General features: G+C 40.8%; 1 protein-coding gene across 1 annotated transcript in view; it reads left to right on the top strand.

Moving 5' to 3' along the window:
- The window catches only part of FBXL13 (F-box and leucine rich repeat protein 13), a 177,487-nt gene that overhangs the window by 27,595 nt on the left and 127,542 nt on the right, over positions 1 to 22,350 (top strand). The window contains exon 8 of the mRNA XM_077807867.1: positions 17,285 to 17,380. Coding sequence (XP_077663993.1) covers positions 17,285 to 17,380 — 96 coding nt within the window. The remainder of the gene's footprint in view (positions 1 to 17,284; positions 17,381 to 22,350) is intronic.

Consider the following 22,350-nt stretch of genomic DNA (forward strand, 5'->3'; position numbering starts at 1 on the left):
TCCTCTCATTGGAAGACCGTGGAGCAGAGAGGGGGGTCGGTCCCTGCAGCAAGGGGATGGGGAGAGGTATTGGGGGCACAGTGGGGCAGAAGAGGGGAATCAGTCCCCAGAGTGAGGGGCCACGGCGGGGACAATCAGGGCACAGCAGGGTGGAGGGGGGATTAGTCCCCAGAGTAGGAGGCTGGGGTGGGGGCACAGTGGGGTTTGTGGGGGGGGGGGTGTCAGTCCCCGGAATAAGGGGCTGGGGCAGGAAAATTGAGGCAGAGGATGGAGGGCATACTGGAGGGCAGACTGAACACTTCCAAATCTCCTTTTTGACTGGACTTTCTGGTCTAAAACTGAACATCTGGCAACCCTACCTGTCACACCCAATTTACACTAAGAAATTGACCCACTGCTATAAACGGTTATCATCAAGGGATCCCCTTGAACTGATGCTGAAAATGTTTTGACCTTCCCTGACACATTTACAAGTTTTAGTTTCGCTTTGCTGTACAGAATCCACTCATTTTACGCAACAAAAAAATAAACATGTATTTTTGTAGGACAACTTGTTTTCTCTCTTGCATGCAGTTGTCCACTCATTTAAACATAAATAAAGTTCACAGTGTAACCATGTTTTCAATTTTAACGTCTAATCCTGTAAAGATTTATGCAGTAGTCCCACTGAAGTCACATCTGCAAGCCTTTGCTAGATCTGGTCTTAATTTCTAGATCCTGTCCATCAAAACTACAACAAACATTTAGTTCCTGTTTGAGTGACTGTCCACACGGATTTCACTCTTGGTTCCCCTGCATGGGAGACTGGATGCTCTTGGCCTGCACTGTCTGTTGGGGCCATGTCTGATCCTAGATATCCTTGTGCCGTCCTTCCCCACTCAAGGGCATAAAGAGCAGAGGAGATCCATTTCCTTCTTAGGCCCAAGGCAGTGAGATGGAAAGTTGACTATGTTTGCTTTCTCTGCATATTGTGCTAGTGTAGTTAGTAGTCTTAGTACTTGGTAGTTATTATTTTGTATAGTTAGATAGTTATTCCCCATTGGCTAAAAGAATAAATTCTTAGTTGCAATTTAGGCTAGACTCCCACTCCTGTACAGCTGTGTTAGCAACATGGCAGAAGCTAAATCTCCAGGAATCAAGACCTGACCCTCAGATGAATGATTGATGCCTGTGAGCTGCACTTCCACTGCTTGCCCAGCCTAGGAGAGGGACACTTTTTTCTGAGCTATGCTCCATGTATTGTTCCTTCTCTAAGTGAACTCATGAGCTAGAGAGCCTGCATGAAACCTGTCCTCCTCAAAGATTCAATGCTTGCCTCCTCAGACATTGAGAGGAAGGTCAGAGCTAGGCCATGTCACTAGTCGGTCCCTCTGTTATTTCTCCAGTGAGCCAAGATTTCAGCCTGAGCACCCAGACCCCTCCTTCTAAGAGGCTTACAGTTGTCTACCTGTATTCCAATGTCAATGACATGATGGGGGGAAAAAGGACAACTACTCCAGGGATGGGCCAAGACATAGGTCACTTTCTCCAATATCTAGTAAGTCAAGGCATGAGTCAGACTTCTGGCTCATCTTGGGCTCAGTCTCCTAAGGGTCAAAAGACTGACAAGACCCCTTCAAGTACCCTGGTACCGATTAGTAAGAATGCCACTGGACCCACTAAAATTGACGGCCAACACATATATTGGTACTGAACTTTGCACCAAGTGCCTTGGTACCTAGAGCCTTGGTACTAAGTACCTCAGTTCTTGGTATCTGCCATCTGTGTACTGGACATCTCAGACCCATGTTCCTTCATATCCAGTAAACTCTGCACTGGCTATATTAGTATCCAAATGATTTATGGTACCAAATTACTATAATTGTGGGCCTAGTACTTGAGTCATATCTCCTAGCGAGGCTGAAAGTGGTAATATCCAAGCTACTAATTTCTGAACTGTCAGTACCAGAAATTAAGGGGGTATCTCCAGTACTATCCTCTCCCACTCAGAGGCAGGGCACTCCAGATAACATGGCCTCACCCTTGGATGAATTGTACTGCATAATCAACTGCCTTCAGATCTATGTGCCTCTCCCCAAAGAGGCAGTATAGGCCATTGCAGCTGTGTCAGCTGATGCAGCCTCAGATCCTGGAAAGGCAGGAAGAGGAAAATGAGGAAAAGATCCAACTGCTGCGGGGGGAAGAACACCTGGTCCCTGGTGCAATCTCCTTATCCTTCCCAGAGGATACCTTTCCATGAACTTTGCCATTCCTTCCTCAGTGGATTAAAGTGTCCCAGGAAGGACCTAGTCAAGCACATGGCAGAGACCCTGGATATATGACTGGAAGAAGAAACCATAAACTCCTGCACAACTTATAGCCTTCCATACCTGGCAGGTTTGCTTTGCCTATAAATGAGGGACTGTCGGAGCCTGTGAAAGACCTGTGGTACACACCAACATGTATTCCAGCCACATCCAAACAAGTTGACAGGATGTACTAGGTCCCCTCCAGGAAATTTTAATACCTTAATTCCCACTTGTTTGATTTTAGTGGCTTCTGTCCAGGAAAGGTCAAAATAACAAGGAACTCACAAATCCTTAACCAGAGAGAAGAACCCAAAGAAATTAGATCTCTTTGCATGTAAGGTGTACTCCTTTGCCACTCTCTAAATGCAGGTGATTAATTCTCAGGCCAACATCTCCAGGTATGATTACTTAAACAGGGGGATAAGTTGTCTCAGTTTGTGAACAAGTTACCAAAGGAACATCAAGAGGAACTGATAGAGGAACAGTTGATTTGCTTGCACTTCCTTACGGTATCCCTATAACCTACTGTGTACAAAGAGTACATGACAGCAAGGGTATTGAAATTTGCATCTACGCAGCAGACAGTGCCTGGACATGTTGCTCAGAGTCCCACAAAAAGTCCTCTCCTGCTGGAAAGACTCTTCAGGTATGCAACAGAGTACTATTCTCTGCACTTCTTCCTACCAAAACTCGAGTGAGAGATGCCTCCACTCAGGAATGGGGGCTACTTTAGGTCACCTCCAGTTTCAGGAATGATGGAAGCTTGATGTCACATAAACATCCTAGAGTACATAGCCATCTGCTTGACATGCAAAGCAGTCTACATCTTCTCCAGGGGTTCACAGCATAAGTGACGACAGAACACCAAAGCTATATATTGTGTCAACAAGATGATCTCCACTTTGTCAGGATGTAATTTGGCTCTGGAAGTGTCCTTTCCAGATCAAACCACACCAATGGAGGCTCTGCACCTCCATCCCCTCCCATTTCACTTTATTTACAGAGTTGTTAGACATTTTGGGGAGCCCTCTGAACTTGGTATTCCAGTACAACTGTCTCTCCCTTTCCTTCTCTCTTGTCAGCCGTGTCCCAAGAGCGTCTCCCATGTCTTGAAGAGAGTATGGTCACTTACCTTACAGTCACTAAAGTTCTTTGAGAGGTGTTGTCCACATAGATTCCAGGACCCACTCTTCTTCCCCGTACTGTGGAGTCTTGCTTCTCTGAAATTCTGTTTTGGTGAAGGAACTGTGGAAGACTTGGATCAGTCTGCCTTTTATCCGATCAGGTGTGTGTATGTGGTGGGGCTGGGGAGGATGTTTAGAGTGCAGGCATGGCTCCAATGGATATTGCTGGCCAAAAGATCTAAGATCATGTAAATGGTACGCATGCACATCAAGAGAGGAATCCATGTGGACAACACCTCTCAAAGAACCACCGTTAATTTAAGGTAAATAATTGTTCTTTTTGTTTTAGTTCTCATTGTACATTGGTTATAAAACAAAGCCATTGTATAATTTTTCTCTTTATTCAGTTTTTGTTGATTTTATAGCATATATAGATCACCAATACAGTTAACACTTAGCAGCTACTGAATGCATCCATTTATAGAGAAATACCAACTCTGAGGTCTGGAGCTGGGACATGAGATGGCTTGGCACAGAGTCTGCTTACATCACTTTGTAAATGTTGTCTTTTTATGGAAAGAATGGAGTGCAAAGTGAGGATTCTGTTGCTAGGTTGGAGTCAATAGACTGATGAACTAAAAAAATAGAAACTTGGGTGATTCACGGAACTTTCAGGTCCTATTGCTGAAACATGGTACATACAAATATGATACCATAGTGAGAAAAATGATCAGTTTCATGTATTTATCCTTATTTTATATAGTTACATCTTTTTATCACATATTACCTAAAGTCAGCCCCTTATCAGATTGTGAGCACAATTTGCCAGCAAGATTTTCATAGGAGGTTACAGTTCTTTTGATTCTGTTTTTTGGGATTTGATCTTCTAACAGATTCACATCTACTTAATAAACTGAATCTTTATTTCACCTTCCCTTCCTCAGTGATCTATGGCAATTAACTGAAAATACAGTACCATCCATAAACAGTCTTTGTTTTCCTGTAGTAGAGAGCTGTGGCTTTCTCTTTTCCCCAGGCTATGCAGTTGTAAGATAAAGAGCATTGAACATACAATATAGCATCTATGCCTCCTTGAAGGAGGCTAGTGTCTAAGCGATTTCTTATGGTTTCATCAGTGGAACTAGGATTTTTCATGTCCCCCTGTGATATTCCCCAGGGTAGCATCTGGACTGTTGAACAGCTGTGTCCCCTCAGCTCTCCAGCCTGGGATGCCCTTTACGCTACTTTGATTGTGAACAACCACCCCTCCAGGTCCTGTCCGCACACAGCCTCTAGTACGTAACTTGCTCCCAGTATGAGTGCTCCTCGCTAGCCACTCATGAATTACATACAGAGTAACACCAGCATATTCTTAGTCCCAGCCTTGCTTTCCAGAAATGTGCATCTTATACTGCTCAATACCCTCCTGGACAGTACAAGGTCATAGAAAGTCCATCATTCCATCAAAGGAAAATGATTGTGCACCAGCCTTGTTTTCTCAAGTAGAGACTCCCAAACACTTCAGTCAACGCATACACTGGTTTATGTAAAACAATAAAACATGTTTATTAACTACAGAAAGAGAGATTTCTGTAGTTAATGGGTTGGGCTAGATGACCTCCTGAGGTCCCTTCCAACCCTGATATTCTGTGATTTTAAGTGGTACAAGTGATAAGGCATAAAAGTCAGAATTGGTTACAAAAGAAATAAAAAGGTAAAATTGCAAGCTAGTTCCTAACTTTAACAAGCGAATAGGGTTAAAAGCAAAAGGGTCTGTCTCACCATAATCTGTAGGCAATTTCATAGGCTGGGTCTTCTTCCAGCCTGAGACCCTATATTACTCTGAAATATGAATGTCTGTTTATTGACTCAAATGGCTAATAGCATATTTTTATGCAATTAAATCATGCATCAGATAGGAAATACAGAAGTAACCTATCTGTCTAACTATTTTTCTGAATTTACTGATGTTTTTAAAGGAAGGCAAATGTTAGATTAACTTTTCAACATGTTACTAGATTTTCATTTTTTGAACCCTGAAAATAATTACTTTGCAATATATTGAGATTTATACAATTCAGTAGACTAATGTTTTCAAGAGATATAATTAGAAACAGCAGTTTGGAAATTGAGACAATTTGATGTTAGGCATAATTTACTAGATAAATATATATATAATTATAGGTTTGTATTTACTGCATTTTTATATTGTTACATCAGCTTGTGAAAACAAAGTATTAGGGCGTTATTTAACAGGCTAATTAAGTGGGTATATTGTATCTGTTAAGTAATATGTAAATTTCAAAGCCTTCTTAGTTACCAGCTGGTACAGATAATCAGCTTAGCAGTCACAGACAAAGGTCTTTGCAATAAGTGTGATACTCAGGTTCCCTGCCAGATAACTTGGAAATATTGATTTTGTTCCATGTAGTCCTGGCAGGAAACACAACGGAAGGAAATCATGTGTTGATGAATTTGGCAAGCGTGCACTCTCTTCTGGATGAAAAATACAGCTGTATTAAGAAGACTTAAAGTTGTTATATTGTTTAATACCGTAGGAAGTACAATGTTACTCTTTAGTAGGAATATCACTTCTTTTTCCCATAAAGTATTAAATAATTATGTTACATAAATTTTTCTGATGTGAAAAGCTCCACAACCACTAACTACTAATCTTACAATTTCCTATGCTGTAAAAGCAAAATTATAGTTTAGTGGATGGATTTTGCCCCCACAAGAACAGCTAGCTCATATTGCTAAATCATGCCTAGTTGATTCTAGTTCTCTATTTTGTTGTTGTTAGACTTTTATTACTTTTACCATAAAAGAAAGTACAGTAGAGCCTGGCTAATCTGCATTTTGCTAATCCACACACTTCCTATTCTCACAAATAAAGTATTCTCTGTACACTTTCTGATCAAACGTTTGATAGCAGAGTTTGAATGCAGTTTGATATTAGTTTCTTTGGCAAAATGTATTAAAGATCTTTTCTCTATTATGTTGTATTTTCAATAACTAAAATGATATAGAAGTGTCAAACACTGGAGTTGGTGATGAACAAGTTATCAAAATTCAATTTAAGGCATTGGTGCCCAAACTTTTCCTGTCATGCCCTGCCTTACCAGTAATGGAGCTGGGGCTAGAGGTGGAGCTGGCCTGGTGTGGAGAGGGAATGAGGGCTGAGGAGTGGAGCTTTGGCTCTGGGGCAGAGCAGAGCTAACACTGGAGCTGGGTTGGGGGCAGAGCGGGGGTGGAGTGGAGCTGTGGCTGGGGAGAGGAGCGGAGCTAGGGCTGAAGCTGGGCTGGGAGCAGAGCAGGGGGCAGAGTGGAGCTGTGGCTGGGGGCAGAGTGGGGCTGGGTGGTGCTCCCTCCCTGCCCTCCGTGGGGGCTGGCCTGGGCCCCGCCATGCACCCATCCATAAATGTTCCTCCATACCCCCCTAGGTAGGCACGCCCCACAGTTTGGGGACCACTGATTTAAGGAGTGTATTTTATTTTCTGATTAAGTAATTTTAAATGGTTGTGTCTATTAGGTGGTAACACACAAATCAAATCAGCATTGAGAACTTTTGGAATAGTTGCTCAAGCAAGGACTTGTTAATCTTTATGCCTGTTTTATGTCAATTTCATTTGGCTATAACAGATCAAAAATCTGTCTTAAAATAAGACAGATTTCAAACCTTTTTAGGGTTCACACTGTGTTCACATCAAAATGGGGCACAAGTTTAAAAATTATGTTAATAAGTTTGTTAATTATCTTCTATGAATGCTTGCCTGTATAGATGTAATTATAATACTTGGGGATGCATACACCTTGTTGGAACATACTTAATATCAAACTGAAATCATACTTCATATAATGACATACTTAATGCAATACTGTTATAGTTATTGTCTATCGCAGGATATTAGAGAGACAAGGTAGGTGAGGTCATACATTTTATTGGACCTACTTCTGTTGGTGAGAGAGACAAGCTTTTGATTTTACATAGCGCTCTTCTTCAGATTTGGGAAACGTACTCAAAGTGTCAGAGCAAAATACAAGGTAGAACAGATTGTTTAGCATAAGTTGTTAACAAATATTTCAAGGGACCATTTATGGTGAAGTGGTGCATTAATATCCATTCGGTCATAGGAGGGAAGGGAAGTGTGGGGTGGAGTGGGGGAAGGCAGCTGGCTGGGTTATTAGTGAGTAATAGATTGTTATAAAAAGCCATAAATCCAGTGTCTCAATTCAGTCCATGATTTTTAATGTCTTGCAAAGTTATGAATTTAAGCAGCCAGGCTTGACTTTTGAAAGTGTTGTGCAACTTTCCTTTGAGGATGAGCACTGATTGGTCAGATATAGAGTGATCTCCAAGCTGAGAAGCATCTCCAAGCATCAGAAGCAAGCTCCGCACAGACCAGGACATACCAACTCCAAGCAGCACCAGACTCTGCCAGAACAACAGATGCAAAACCTGCAGATGTATCTCCACTGCTACAATGATCAATACCCCACACAATACACCTTTCAAGATCCATGGGTCCTACACATGCTCATCACAACATGTGGTGACTTCATCCAGTGCACTAAATGCCCCGATAACAACTACAGTATATGGGTGAAACTAGACAATCTCTATGCTCTCAAATGAACTCATACAGGAAAACGATAAAAAACAAAAACACCATATCATCTGTGGGTGAACATTTTTCACAAAGAGATCAGGTATAGAGTGATTGATCAGTCTTTATCCTCAAAGGAAACGTACACAACACTTTGAGAAAATAAATCTGGGAGCTTAAATTCATAACTTTGCAAGACACTAAAAATCATGGACTGAATAGAGCCACTGTATTTATGGCTTTTTATAACAATCTGTATAACCCACTAACAACCCCCTGCCAGCTGCCTCCCCACCCTTTCTCCCGTCCCCCCCTCTGACTGATGCCATGTTACCTGGAATGGTCCCTTGAAATGTGTGTTAACTACTTATGCTGAAAAACAAGCTCTTCCTCCTTGTATTTAGGTGTGACACTCTGAGTATGTTCCCCAGACCTGCAGAAGAGTTCTGTGTAAGTTTGAAAGCTGGTCTCTCTCACCAACAGAAATTGGTCCGATAAAAGATATTACCTCACTCGCTTTGTCATACTTAATGAAACAGTGTATTGTGTATGAATAAAATGGAAATATTTTTCTATGAAACATATAACTAGTCTTTGGAATTCACTCCCAGAGCTTATTATTGAGATGAATACCGTAATAGGTTTCTGAGGCATTTATATAAATAACAGCAGAATATTTCATTACAATAGATAGCTTTTCTAATTTATCCTATCAATTATCATACTTCTAGGTGTAATTGCATACTTCTGGTTGAAATTAGAATGCATTTTTTGCATCTAGTATATTTTTGCACAATTACAGTAGGTGCATAACAGGCATTATCTCTTCCTCATGTGCTAGTTGCTTTAGGAGACTCGAAGACTTTTTGGACTAGTGGTCTAGTTCTTTTAGACTGTTTTTGTGTCTCATTTACATGTGCTTCAAAAAAGTCTTCAGGTTTGTAGCGGGTGTTTTAGTTTTTTATACCTATTGTGGTAAACCCAGGACAAACAGCTACAAAAGGGGGGTAGTAATTAGTCCCAGGGGATTAAAAGGCCCCTCCCTATCCACTGAGGAGAGACAACCATGGGGCAATAAGGTTCAGCTGGAAAAGGGGTTGCTAGGGAACCAATTGGGTTCAGCTGACTCCAACTACTTGGGACCATTTTAAACCCTCCCCTGGTTGGTAGGAGTGAGGGGAGTAGGGAAGTTACCAGTAGGCTGTTTACAGCAAGACACCAAACCTTCCTAGTAGGGAGGCTGCACTTGCTCCCCAGAAGGGAAGGAAAGGAAAACAAGCACAAGGGACTGACTGAGGAGAGGAGTAGCAGGACCCTGTGCCGCCTATAAGGATTCACCTTGCCCCAAACCTGAATCTCCAAGGCTAAAAAGGACTGAGCCTACTGAGGTGAACAAGGTATTTTGCCACCCTATATATGTAAGTGCCTATATATTTTAGCATATTATCTAAGGACTCATGCCTACAAATGCTTATGGGTGTGTGAAATGGCCTTCTCACCCCTGGGGTGCCACTTGGAACTGGGGTACCACTGAGCCCTTTGACACACCAGCCTGGGTTCCCTTCACACTATTGCTGAGGGAAGCCAGCCAAGCCTTCCCTCAGGCTTCAGACTGCACTTTACCAGCACACATACAAGTAGGGGGACATGCAGCTGCAGAAACATACAGAGATGCTGCGATCAGCTCTGCATGGGAAGATTCAGCTAAGGAATTGCCTAGGACTCAAGTCCATGCCTCTAGAGGGTAGACCCATAATTCTACTGTCTTGTGCTGCACACAGAACTATATAATGTAAGCTCATGAAATTTGCCTCTGTGCCTGCAAGGGCTGGGGAGGAGATACAAGCGAAAGGAGGACACTCAGGCCTAAGAATAGTAAACTGTGCTTTACTGAAGGAAGGAAGAACTTATGCTCCAATCTTTGTGGGGAGCCCCTAGGACATGTGGAAGGGCTGCAGGGGACTCTGGCCATTTGGGACATTTGACCAGGCAGGACTATGCTGGGGGGAGTCCTCTGCAGTGCTATATTCTCTGTGCTTATCTTGGGGTTACATGGGGTCAACAGCTGGTTACATTCTTATATGTATGATTAATGCTTATTACATTAACTTGTTTACAGGCAAAAATATGCTGAGCTGTGCTACAATATCTTTTGGCAGGGTCTGTCGGACAAAGTTCATTAAAATTGCCTGCATCCTCCGCTTACATCCAGTCACATACTCAGTCCACCACTTAGCTCCTCGCCAGTCTTCCGCAACCTTGCCCCTACAGCCTCCTCCCTCAATGTGGAGAAAGATCTGCAACAGCTTTTTGCCTCCCAGTTATGAATTCCACACACTGGGTTTTAGACCAAACAAAAAAGTTTATTAACTTCAAAAGAGAGATTTTAAGTGATTATAAGGGATAGCAAACAGCGCAAAGCAGATTATCCAGCAAATAAAAGAAAGCTCAATCTAAACTTAAAATACTAAAGAAACTGGTTACAAGAAGTAATTTCTCACCCTAAATGTTTTAGGCAGGTGGCAGAGATTCTTGAAGGCCAGCTGCACTTGCCCGCAGCTTAAAACTTCAGATACTTCATTCACAGGCTAGACAATCTTCCAGCCTAGTTCTCCCCTCATTCAGTCTTTTTTCTTAGATGTTTACAGCTGTCCTCTTCGGTGAGGATTCTGTGAAGAACCAACCCTGATTATGTCACTCCCATGCCTTAAATAGGTTTTACATATGGCGGGAATCCTTTGTATTCCAGGGTGATTCCCACCCCAGTCAGTGGAAAAATACTAGTATTATCATGGTGTGCAGTATCAGTGAGTTGATCACATGATCCTGCAGCCATAACTCAAAGGCTGTTTCGCAGAGTTGCCAGGAAGGCTCCCTGGTGGGAGATTAGCATCTTCAAAGACCTATTTTTCCTAATGCCCCTTCCCGGCCAGCCATTTAGACTGATTACATTCTGTCCGGTGAGTGTTCCCCAGGTGTAAACACACTTGTAATGGATGCATAGACAGTATGACAACTTCAGATACAAAAATGATACATGCCTACAAGTAGGATAATCATGTTCAGTAAATCATAACCTTTCCAATGATATCTCAAATGCCTTATCTTGCACAAAATCATAATTAGGCAATACTCATAATATTACTGTGGAGAATATGGGGCACAATGCCACACCTCTCCCCTTAGATTACAGCCAGAGGGTTACTCACCGACTAATTCAAAGTCGGTGTGCCTAATGTCCTCCATAGGTCTTGGTTACACAACTTCCAAGTGTTAACAAACACTGTAGTAAGAAAAGAGGACTTGTGGCACCTCAGAGACTAACAAATTTATTTGAGCATAAGCTTTCGTGAGCTACAGCTCACTTCATCGGATGCATTCAGTGGAAAATACAGTGGGGAGATTTATATACACAGAACATGAAACAATGGGTGTTAACATACACACTGTAACGAGAGTGGTAAGGTGAGTGTTGCTCATAGGCTTTTTTGCGAAGTTCTGTGTTTCTTTTTCCAAGTTGTCTGAAAGCATTCTAGTGTGCAGCATTGTTAACACAGTGCCAATATCAGTATCCTCTAGAGTGTAGCCACCAATGCCATGAGATGAAGTACCTCAGTTTCCCCTTCCACACAGCAGTCTAGGTTTATTATGCTTTTTCTGCTGTGCCAAGCTCTAAGCCCGTTTACAGGTATTCGCTGAGAAGCAGTATTCTTATAGGAATATCACTCCTAGCATGTACAAATTTTTTTCAAAAATTATGCATGTCATTAGTATTATCAATGACACTCATATCTTTAGGATTCACATTCTGTCTTAAAGAGACAGAATTAGTTTTCACAAGTACATTAGGAACAGCATTTTGCAAAAGTGGGACCTGGATTGGGGCATCCTCTGCCACCCCTCTCCCTGTTCCCAAGAGGTCAGTTGTATGACTGCTCCCCTCCGGGACGTCAGTTGCACAGTTCCCTCTTAAAACCTGAGTCACAGGTTGGGTGCCTGGGAGCACAGATGCTGGAACAGCTGCTCAGTTCTGGGCAAACCCTTCTCTGTAATCAGTGAGGAGACATTCCTGTACTCTCCCAAATTCCTTCTGAACTTCCTTCTCTGGGCCCCCCTCTAAGACACACCCTGTTTGGCCATGGGCTCACAGCTAACAGCTAGAACAGTCCTGTCACTGGTAAGCGCTACACCCTCGTCCCTCTTTGAATTGGGCTTGTCTCCAGCTACAGAGCCCAAGGAACCCTCACCCACCTCAGTCTCTCTCGGATTCCATCCCCCTCCTTTGGGCTTCCATCTAGGACACATCCTCCTATACATTCTAGAGTGAGGTCTGTCCCTTGCTTAACTGCAAGCTGCTGTCAGCCAGGAACCTGGACAGTTTTCTCAGACAGGCAAAATGTTCCCTTCCCCCCTGGAGCAAATGCCAGCATAGTACTCAACAAGGTCAAACATTTCTTTAAAGCTTTCAATCCTTTTTCCCATTAGATCTTTCATCTGGTTCTGCTTCTCTAGCAAGCCCAGTTGGTGTGCTCGCTCTCTCTCTCTCTCCTACATGGCTAACTTCTGGATCTTAATTTCTTTGTCAGCCCCTATCTGTTTTAATTCCATAGCTCTCTGGCATGCAGCTTCTTGCCTGGCATTCTCTGCTTCCATGGTTCTTCGGTGTGCAGCTTCTTGCGCATTAATCTCCATTTGTTTTAATTCTGTCTTTTTTTTTTCTTTTTTCTTCTGCCTGAATTCTCAAAAGCTTCAGTTTCACAATTGTTTCACTGTTTTCACTCATCTTGTTACTTTTCTGTCCCTACTTTCCTTACCTGAAATAAGCAAACAGAAAATAACAAACTGGTAACCATTTTGACTGATCTCTAGCGAACACACTTAAAACTTGCTTAAAATCACCACAAGTGTCTCATAGCAACAAGCTGTGCAAATCGCCCTGATCACTGTGACGGGTTCCCCCCTGGGGTGCCACTTGGAACTGGGATACCACTGAGCCCACCTGACCCACCAGCCTGTGCTCCCTTTACGCTGTGCTGGTGTGACAGGCCCTCAGGCCCCCACCAGCACACATACAGGTAGGGACACACCCAGCTGCAGCTACACACACACGTGCTGAGATCAACTCTGCATGGGAAAGCTCGGCTAAGGCACTTTCCGGTTCCTAAGAACCCCCACCCCGGAGTGTAAACCTACAATTATAAGGTCTTGCGCTGCACACAGATCTGTACAGCGTAAGCTAATGAAATTTGCCACCTCTCTCAATGTGGAGGAAGATAGGCAACAGCTTTTTGCCCCCCCCGCCCCGGTAATGATTTCCACACACTGGTCTTAGACAAGACAAAACAAGTTTATTAACTACAAAAGATTGATCTATTTGCTATCCCTTATAATCACTTAAAATCTAAGAGGATTACCTAGCAAATAAAAACAAAATGCTATCTAAGCTTAATATATTAAATAAATTAGTTATAAGTAGCAAATTCTCACCCTAAATGTTGTTTTAAGCAGATTGCAGAAATTCTTGAAGGCAAACTGCACTTGCTTGCAGCTTAAAACTCCAGTTAGTCTTTTCACAGACTAGACAACCCTCTAGCCTGGGTTCAGCCCTTCTACCCTAGTTCAGTCTTTTGTTTCTCAGGTGTTTCCAGCAGTCTCCTTTCTTGGACAGGGAGTCAGTGAGGAATGAACCATGATGATGTCACTCCCCTGCCTTAAATAGCTTTTGCATATGTCAGGAATCCTTTGTGTCTCAGTTTGATTCCCACACCTGGTCAGTGGAGAAACACTAGTATTATCATGGACTCCAGTACAGGTGAGTTGGTCCCATGTCCCTGTAGGGCCACTGCAGCCATGACTCAGAGGCTGTTTGCAGCAGCCCCAAGAAGGCTTCCCAGGAAGGCTCCCCAGTGGGAGATTAGCAACTTCAAAGACCTATTGTTTTCCTTAATGGGCCTTCCCAGCCAGCCATCTAGACTGATTGCATTCTCTCTAGTGGGCATTCCCCAGGTGTGTAAACACTTCTAATAGATGCATAGACAATATTCCTAACTTCAGATACCAAAATGATACATGCTTACAGGTAGGATAATCATATTCAGTAAATCATAAACTTTTCAGTGATATCTCACATGCCTTATTTTGCACAAAATACATCATAATTATGCCATACTCCTATCATAATAATATTACTATGAAGTATAATGCCACAAAGATGACCACCCTTGCCTCAAAAATCCCTTCCCTGAAGGAAGGTGACTGGTTTACGTCCCTCAATTTGAAGGATGCCTATTTTCATATAGACAGGTTTCAGAGTAACAGCCGTGTTAGTCTGTATTCGCAAAAAGAAAAGGAGTACTTGTGGCACCTTAGAGACTAACCAATTTATTTGAGCATGAGCTTTCGTGAGCTACAGCTCACTTGTGAGCTGTAGCTCACGAAAGCTCATGCTCAAATAAATTGGTTAGTCTCTAAGGTGCCACAAGTACTCCTTTTCTATTTTCATATAGACATTCACTCGGTGGACAGGAGACTTCCACATTTTACGGTGGGCCCAGAGCATTTTCAATACAAAGTGCTCCCTGTCAGCCTCTCAATGGCCCTGAGGGTTTTTATGAGCGTATTGTCCATGATAGCAGCATACCTCTGCAGACATGGCAGCCCCATATTTCTCTACCTAGATGATTGGTTGGTCACAGGATGGTAGTATCAGGAAGTACAAGCACTGGTCACCTCCTCACTTGACCTATTTCATGCTTTGGGACTTCAGGTAAAATCAGAAAAGTTCACTTTAACCCACACACAAATTATGGAATTTATTGGAATGAATCTGAACTCAATGAAGATAAGAGCTTACTTACATGAAAACAGGTTCCTTGCAATGAGTGACCTTATCAGCCAGGTTTGACTCAGCCCTCAGGTGATGACCTGGTACTGCTAGGTCATACGGCCACATGTACCTGCATAACCCATTTGCAAGGCTTCACTTGCAGTGCCTGCAAGCCTAGTTGTGTAAGGCCTACTCTCCAAGCAGGCACTCTCAGGACAAATGGGTCTTGCTTCCCTAGAATGTCCTGACATCACTTATCTGTTGGGAGTAAGAGAGAAAGTTTATGTAGGGGTTCTTACCATGCCCACATCACCTACAAAGACAATCATAATGTAAGAATGGCTATACTGAGTCAGACCAACGGTCCATCTAACCCAGTGTCCTGTCTTCTGACAATGGCCAGTGCCAAATGTTTCAGAGGTAGTGAACAGAACAGGGCAATTTATTAAGGTACCACTGGATTCCTTGTTTTTGTGGATACAGACTAACACAGCTACCCCCGATACATATAAGTACTGCCCTGAATGGGGGATAGACTTAAGTACATTCTTAAGTGTTTTCCTGAATTGAAGCTTGATAGATCTGGCTCTAAGTGGACTGTGGGCAAACTTGGTGGGCTGGAAAGATCCATGCCTGCAGTCTATAGTTTACTAATGATTGTCTCAGATACAGAACTGCTTGTCTGGGTTTCTTTGTTTGCTCTTTTGAAATGTTATCTCTTTAGGGTTTTAATAGGTTTTTAGATTCTCCTAGATGCTGACCACTTTCAACTCCCATTTTAACATCAATGGGAGTTGGAAGTGCTCAGGATCAGGCCCTTAATACAATAGGATTTGATTTCTAACTTGTTAAATTCAAGGGATTATAAAGAATTAATTGAAAAACTGCTATAAAGGTAATTCAAAGTAGGATTCAAGGAGTTGACTTTATCAATGAAGTCCTTAATGGTTTGGACCAGGGTTACCTGAGGGATCACCTCTTTCTCCGTGATTTACTGTTACCGTAAAGATCAACAGAGGGGCTCAAGCAGGAGTTCCCTCAGTATTCAACAGAGTGAAAGTCACCTCTAAATCTGAGACAAGTAGCAGAGACTCTAGGAACACACGAAGACCAATAATAGTGACCACACGTACATTCACAAGTACATCTAGTCTGTTTTACAAGTTTTATTAATCACAAGCAAGATTATGATTACCTAAGCGCACATAAATCCTACAAATACCAATGCACAAATTATAAACATAGTCATACTCACATTCTCAAAAATATTCTTCGTTCCTGATGGATTCCTCACCTATTGATCATCAATAAAGGGATGATTCCTGTTGGGGTTTTGCCCCTAGGCATTCCATTTTACCCAACCAGGGAGCCCTCTTTTATTTTGTGATTCTGACTACACTTAACATTCTGCGTATGTGCATGAAGATATCGACCCTCTTTTCCCTTATCTGTATTTCCAGACCCCATGAATATTGGCGTGCCCCATTTTTCATAGGTTGTTTGTAGTTCCTCTTGTACTTCTCAGGATTTATGCACAACATGTAGCCAGTGGTCAGGACAGACAGCACATGAATAAACAGATGATAAAATAAACTAATTTGCTACAGTGGGTGCCTAGCGATGGATTTTAAAATCCATCAAAGGAAAAAAGCTCTCTATTGATCTGGGAAATGTAATGAATCCATCTATGTATATATGGAATCTTTAAGTTTTCAGTTCTAGTATGTCATTTCATATTTAAAAATAGAATATGCGAGGGCTGAAATATATATTCAGTTTAATCCCATTTCCCTTATGTTCTAGGAGAAGTAACTAACTGTAGGCAGAGGACAAGCTGCTTCTTGAAAGATTATTCTAAGTTGCTACTCCCAAAATGTTTGTGGAGATGTAATTTTTGGGAAGCAATAATGTGAATTTTCTTTTCCACATCCCTCTTACAATTATATCTCTAGGATACAGATTGCGACCAAATCACTTAGCTTGTGGAGCCTACTAACACAGTGCATCAAGCAATATCAGGCTCTTTACAGAGATCTGTGGGGTAAATTTCATAGCAAACTTTGCCCTAGCTGAGCTAGTCCTGTGAAAGGTGCTACAGACAAGGTGATCTGATATCCTCATTCCTGTGACTCCTCCTTTAAAAATCTTCCTCTCATGACTCTGTTAGCTGAGAAAACTGATCCCTTGATTGCTATATCAGGCACTTGATCATAAGTGGGTGTATAATGCCTTATCTGACATCACATGGCTCTAGAGGGGAAAGTAGATCCTACTTCAGCATAACATACTTCTGTCATATAAAATAGCTGACAGAAGCATTTTAAGTCTGTTTTGGGTTTGAATGTATTTTGTCGTTTTTGTTTTGTGGGTTTTTTTTAGTCTAGTGGTATTTATTAAGCAATAGTTTCTATTTTCATACATTCTGTTTTTCTATCCTAGATCTTCCATTATATCAACTTAATTGATCTGGCAAGATGTGCTCAAGTTAGCCGAACCTGGATGTTGCTAACACAGGCTAGTTCAATATGGACTGATGTAAGTAAGACTGCTTGCAACTATGACATAATAAGAGGTTTAATGTTTTACTTCAACTTTATTTTTAAAAAAAAGGATAAACCAAGCCAGTAGGTTACTTTTTAAAAAGTTATAAGAACTTGGGGTGAAATCCTAATGCCACTGAAGTAAATGGCAAAAGTCCGTTTAATTTCAATGTACCCAGGATTTCACCTGTCTTTTCTCAATTATATAAATATAAATTAGGAGTAACTCCAGTGAAATCAATTGTGTTACATCACTATAAAACTGGTATAAGTGAAAGGAGAATCACACTATGTATATATTTACAACTTGAATTCATAGTAGGTATACAAATATCAGATCCTTATACTTTCTTGTACAATTTGTATTCATTCAGTGAGTTTGTCTGAATTTCTTACATTCAGGACATTGATCTATACACTTATCATTTTAAAATCGGCAATAGTCATCTACTACTGACTATCAAAATATAATAAGTATGATTTAAGAAAACTAAACACTGAAATCCAAAATAATAATCCAGAAACTGAAGGCTAAAATCCAAATAATAAAATATATCAAGTATGTTACTATCATAACTAAAAGAATAGTCAAGTTATGAACATGATGCACAGTGTGTTTGTTGTTGTTGAAAATTAGATGAAAATTACAATTTAAAGTTTTGCTTGTCTGCCAGTAGAACACTGACAGTAATAACAAACTCTGAAGTCTGATTTCATTATTCTTCAGTAAAACACCACTTACTACATTCTGGAAACTGCAAAATAGAGAATTTGTAATAAACTCTAAAGTCACATGTACTGTCTCACACAATTCTGAACCTTCTGGTTATTTCAGGAACATCAGGTTATTTATTTCAAAGAGTATTTAGTGTCATTGTCTGACAAAATACATGGGGATAATATGTTTGTAATGTGTGTGTTTCATTTTGTCTAATTGTTAGCAAACTATCAAAGTTAAGAAACAATCATCATTAGCATCTCTTCTTTCTGTAAGATAATAAGTACTGTAGGAAGAATTTTAGTGAAGCTGTATCTTAGTATCAGAAACATTAGGAGGTCTCACTGATTACTGCTCTTATGTCCAGAAGCAAGCACTTCCGTAGAAAATTCAAGAAAATTTCACTGAGGTTATTATTCCACTTAAGAGGACTAGACTTTCTTTTTGTGAAACTTAAAGATAGCTACAAGAACATTATGTTATGCAACAAGAACACATTTTACTGTGACCAGAGTGTATTGAATTTCTTATGGGAGTTCAGGTCTAGTGTATGGAGTAGGGGACTCTTTTGGGTGGCACTTGGCTCCATTTGTTTTTACAAAATGTTCTACTTGTTCCTTTAGGAGTCACAACTTACAGAACTCCCTGCAATAGACATGTGGAATGAAGGGTTCAAAGTACATGTTGCCCTTCCATTTCTCTCTTCCTTGTCTAGACTTTTCCCCTTTCACGATTGGCAATCAATTTAAATAGCATCAGTAGTAAAGGCCGTGATAGTACTCATCACCATGCATTTTGACAGGTTTCCACACCCCTTTAGGGCTTATGTCCCGCCTTCCCACCCTGTTTCCGTTGGCGCCGAAGTTTCGCGCCATCGGCCATTTTGAAAAAAATTTTGTGTGTGTTTGAATGGGGGAAGTGTTGTGTTTGGATACATTGAGAGCAGTTTAAAGTTTGGGTAAGGCTTTTTGAAAAAAGGTGACTGAGTAATGAGAGCTGTTAAAGGCAGGTTATTAAAGAAAAGAGAGGCTGGTAAAGATATGCTATAAAAGAATAGAAAATGTGATACACTGAAAGATTAGAGTGAGAGACGTTTGGGTAAGGTTATTGGAAGTGATTGAGTAAGGAGATCTGTCATTAAAGAATAGAGTGTTTATGTTACTGAACACATGCAGAGCAAAACATCCTACCCCACCGACTGTTAGTAGTGAAACGATAGTTGTTCTGGGCAATGCTCCTGGGAGCTAGCCCCGCCTTTTGATGGATCAGTCAGAGGTTGTTTGACAGCTAGGTCACAGAATGCACTTGTTGAACCAATCCTGTAGTCTCAAGATTTAGAGAGGATCTTTACTTTACATTAAAAGCTATAAAAACAGGATTAAGAAGGAAATTTAGGAAGCACATGATAAAAAAGTGAATAAAAAAAGCAAACTTTAATTATCAGACAGTTTAAATAGAAGCTCCTCTTTACTTAGAGAGGGAGGGTGCATGATACTCTTAGCAAATAGCCGTGATGCCTGCATTTAGCTGTAGGGGCAGAAGTGGTGGACAAAGTGACAGAGGCCGAGGACCCAAATAGCGTTTTAAACGAAATCATCAAACCGACAGATGAATGTTTAATGCAAAATGTTGAACGCCTTTTTTTGTTCAGCAAATTACAAAATCTTGCTACAAAACCACACTAACAGTTAGAGCATGTTTTGGGAACTAAACAGGGTGTGTTGTAAAATAAAATGTCAGTTGAAAATAACTGTGTAAAGCGTGTTTTTTATGGAGTTCAAGGGGTGTGGAGTTTGTCAAAGGGTCAGTAGGTTGCCTCCGTAGTATACATGCAGTTAGATTACAAAAAGAAAAGGAGTACTTGTGGCACCTTAGAGACTAACCAATTGATTTGAGCATAAGCTTTCGTGAGCTACAGCTCACTTCATCGCTCATGAAAGCTTATGCTTAAATAAATTGGTTAGTCTCTAAGGTGCCACAAGTACTCCTTTTTTTTTTGCAAATACAGACTAACAGGGCTGTTAATCTAACTGGTTTCAGAGTACAGTTTAACAACAACAAGAGGTATATGAGCAGCCTGTTCCTCTAACAAAGGCCCACCCACCTCACCTAGCCCTGGCACTTATGCATGAGGGTTATAGGCTCCCTATGGACCATTGCAGAGCAGCCCCAGAACCCCTCTTAAATCATACCATCTTCCACTTTGGCTGTACCTTTTCATTTTCCACCCCAAGCCCTCTGCATTAGGAATTAATCATAGCCTCTCTGATTTCAACAATGTCTCAGGTCTCTTGTCTACTGCTTCATATTATTTAATGATGTACATCATCTAGGGTTACAGTTTGCATAAGTGTTGTTTTTACAAAAATATATTCTCTAGGGGCTTAGACAAAATAACGATCAACAAAATTGTAATTGTTGCTTTGCAGGCACTGCTACAAAGTATCTTTACATTTTTTTTGTTGTTGTTAATATTTCTAATAGGCCGTAGGATAGGGGAGATAATACCTCATAAAGTGGAAAAGTGCTTCCGAATGAGAAACGCTTGCCCATGCTAAAGCATAACAACTAACACAGAATGGCTGCCTACAATACCGTTTCACTAAAAGAGTTATCAACATGCCCCCTAAAACTCAGGACTGCTTTCTTACCTCCATGGTCTGATCTCTGTGGCTTTTTTTAAAATTTGTTTGTCCTTGGTTTAGGTTTTAAAAAACAATAGAAAAGAATGGGGGGGGGGGAAGGGGAGGGCTTCAGATAGGCCATCTCTAAGCTTCATGCAGTCACAAAGTGACGGTTTTTGTCTTTTACAATCAGTAAATGGAATAAAATACTTGTTAAAACTTTCACAAAAGTATCTTTCAATGCAGTCTCACCATTTTTAAAACTTTAGCTGTGTTTAAAAAGCTAGGAAAAAGTCTGTATAAAAATGTTTAAAAGACAAACCTATATGAAGACAGATCCCTTTATTTAAAGTGTTTATTCATTTACAAAACTTAATATAACTGTCACTTGTATTTGTTAAAAAGCAGGTGAAGACGCAGCCTTCTTATCTCTGATCCACTGGTTTACAGAGGCTGGTTTTGTTAACAGCTGCAAAAGCATGCTGTTTCAAACTGTCCTTACTAAAAAAAATGACCGGTGCTAGCCTAAAACATAGGGGGAAAACATTTTTATCGCTATACGTTACTTTTATAACAGGTTTTCTGTGTTTTTTAACCCTGGATTGTTTCTGCAGACTCACGTGTTGTTGAAACACCTATGCCAAGGGGGTTAAATGAAAAATTGTCTTCAGATGACCTCTTTGAAAAACAAGGCTGTCTTTTCTAATCCACTACCTTCAAAAGGCTGTTGCAAGTTTTTCTCACTAAAAACATTGGGGGAAAAACTTTCTTAGTCAAGGTTTAGGCTCTGGGATGCTTTTTTATTGGAACACCCCTGTAAGTAAAGGGATGTGTCTTTAGGTGGGTTTTTCTTTTTAAAGTGTTTGTTTAATAAGTTAGAAAAGAGGGGATTTTAGGCATTACTTTACAAATAAACACATTTTTTAAATTGTTTATAGTGTGTGCCGGTCACCTTTTGTTACAGGGTACTGTTTGTTTCGATGAGAGCAGAGCAAGCGGCCTTTTTTTTAAAGAGGGGGGGGAAGGGGGGGGCAGGAATTCGGAGCTACATTCTTTAGCTTTAATGGTTAAAAAGTTTTTATTTTATATAGTAAGCTTATTTACAGTTAAAGTTACTCTTTTTAGTACAAGTCTTTGGTATTATTTTGTTTTAAAAGCAGACCTTGGGCTTTCTTATTTCTGATCACAATGGCTTCTTTTTTCACATTTGTTATTACTGACCATGTTAGTCTAAGACTTTTTGTTTTTAATTCCTGAACTGTTTCTGCAGGCTTACACTCCTTTATTTAGTCCCATTGGCATAAGTGTTTTAATAAAAGGTATCTTTTCAAGGGTTTATTCCTTTACAAGACTTTCACCTCTCTTTTTGTTAAAAAGTGAAAAAAGAAACAAGCTTCTTCTCTCTGATCCAGGAGTTAACAGAATAAGGGAAATATATAAACTGTTACTAGAAACCTGGGGTAATTCTGCCTGCTCTAGTTTATTGAAACACCCCTGTAAATAAAGGGCTGTGTCTTTTCAAGTCAATATAAAGCAGAGCTTTATTCCATTACAAAGCTTAATGTAACTAACTTGTGTTTGTTAAAGCAGGTAAAAAAAGCAACCTTCTTTCTAATCACAGCT

The sequence above is a fragment of the Eretmochelys imbricata genome, chromosome 1 (assembly GCF_965152235.1).
Source record: "Eretmochelys imbricata isolate rEreImb1 chromosome 1, rEreImb1.hap1, whole genome shotgun sequence".
Classification (NCBI taxonomy): Eukaryota; Metazoa; Chordata; order Testudines; family Cheloniidae; genus Eretmochelys; species Eretmochelys imbricata.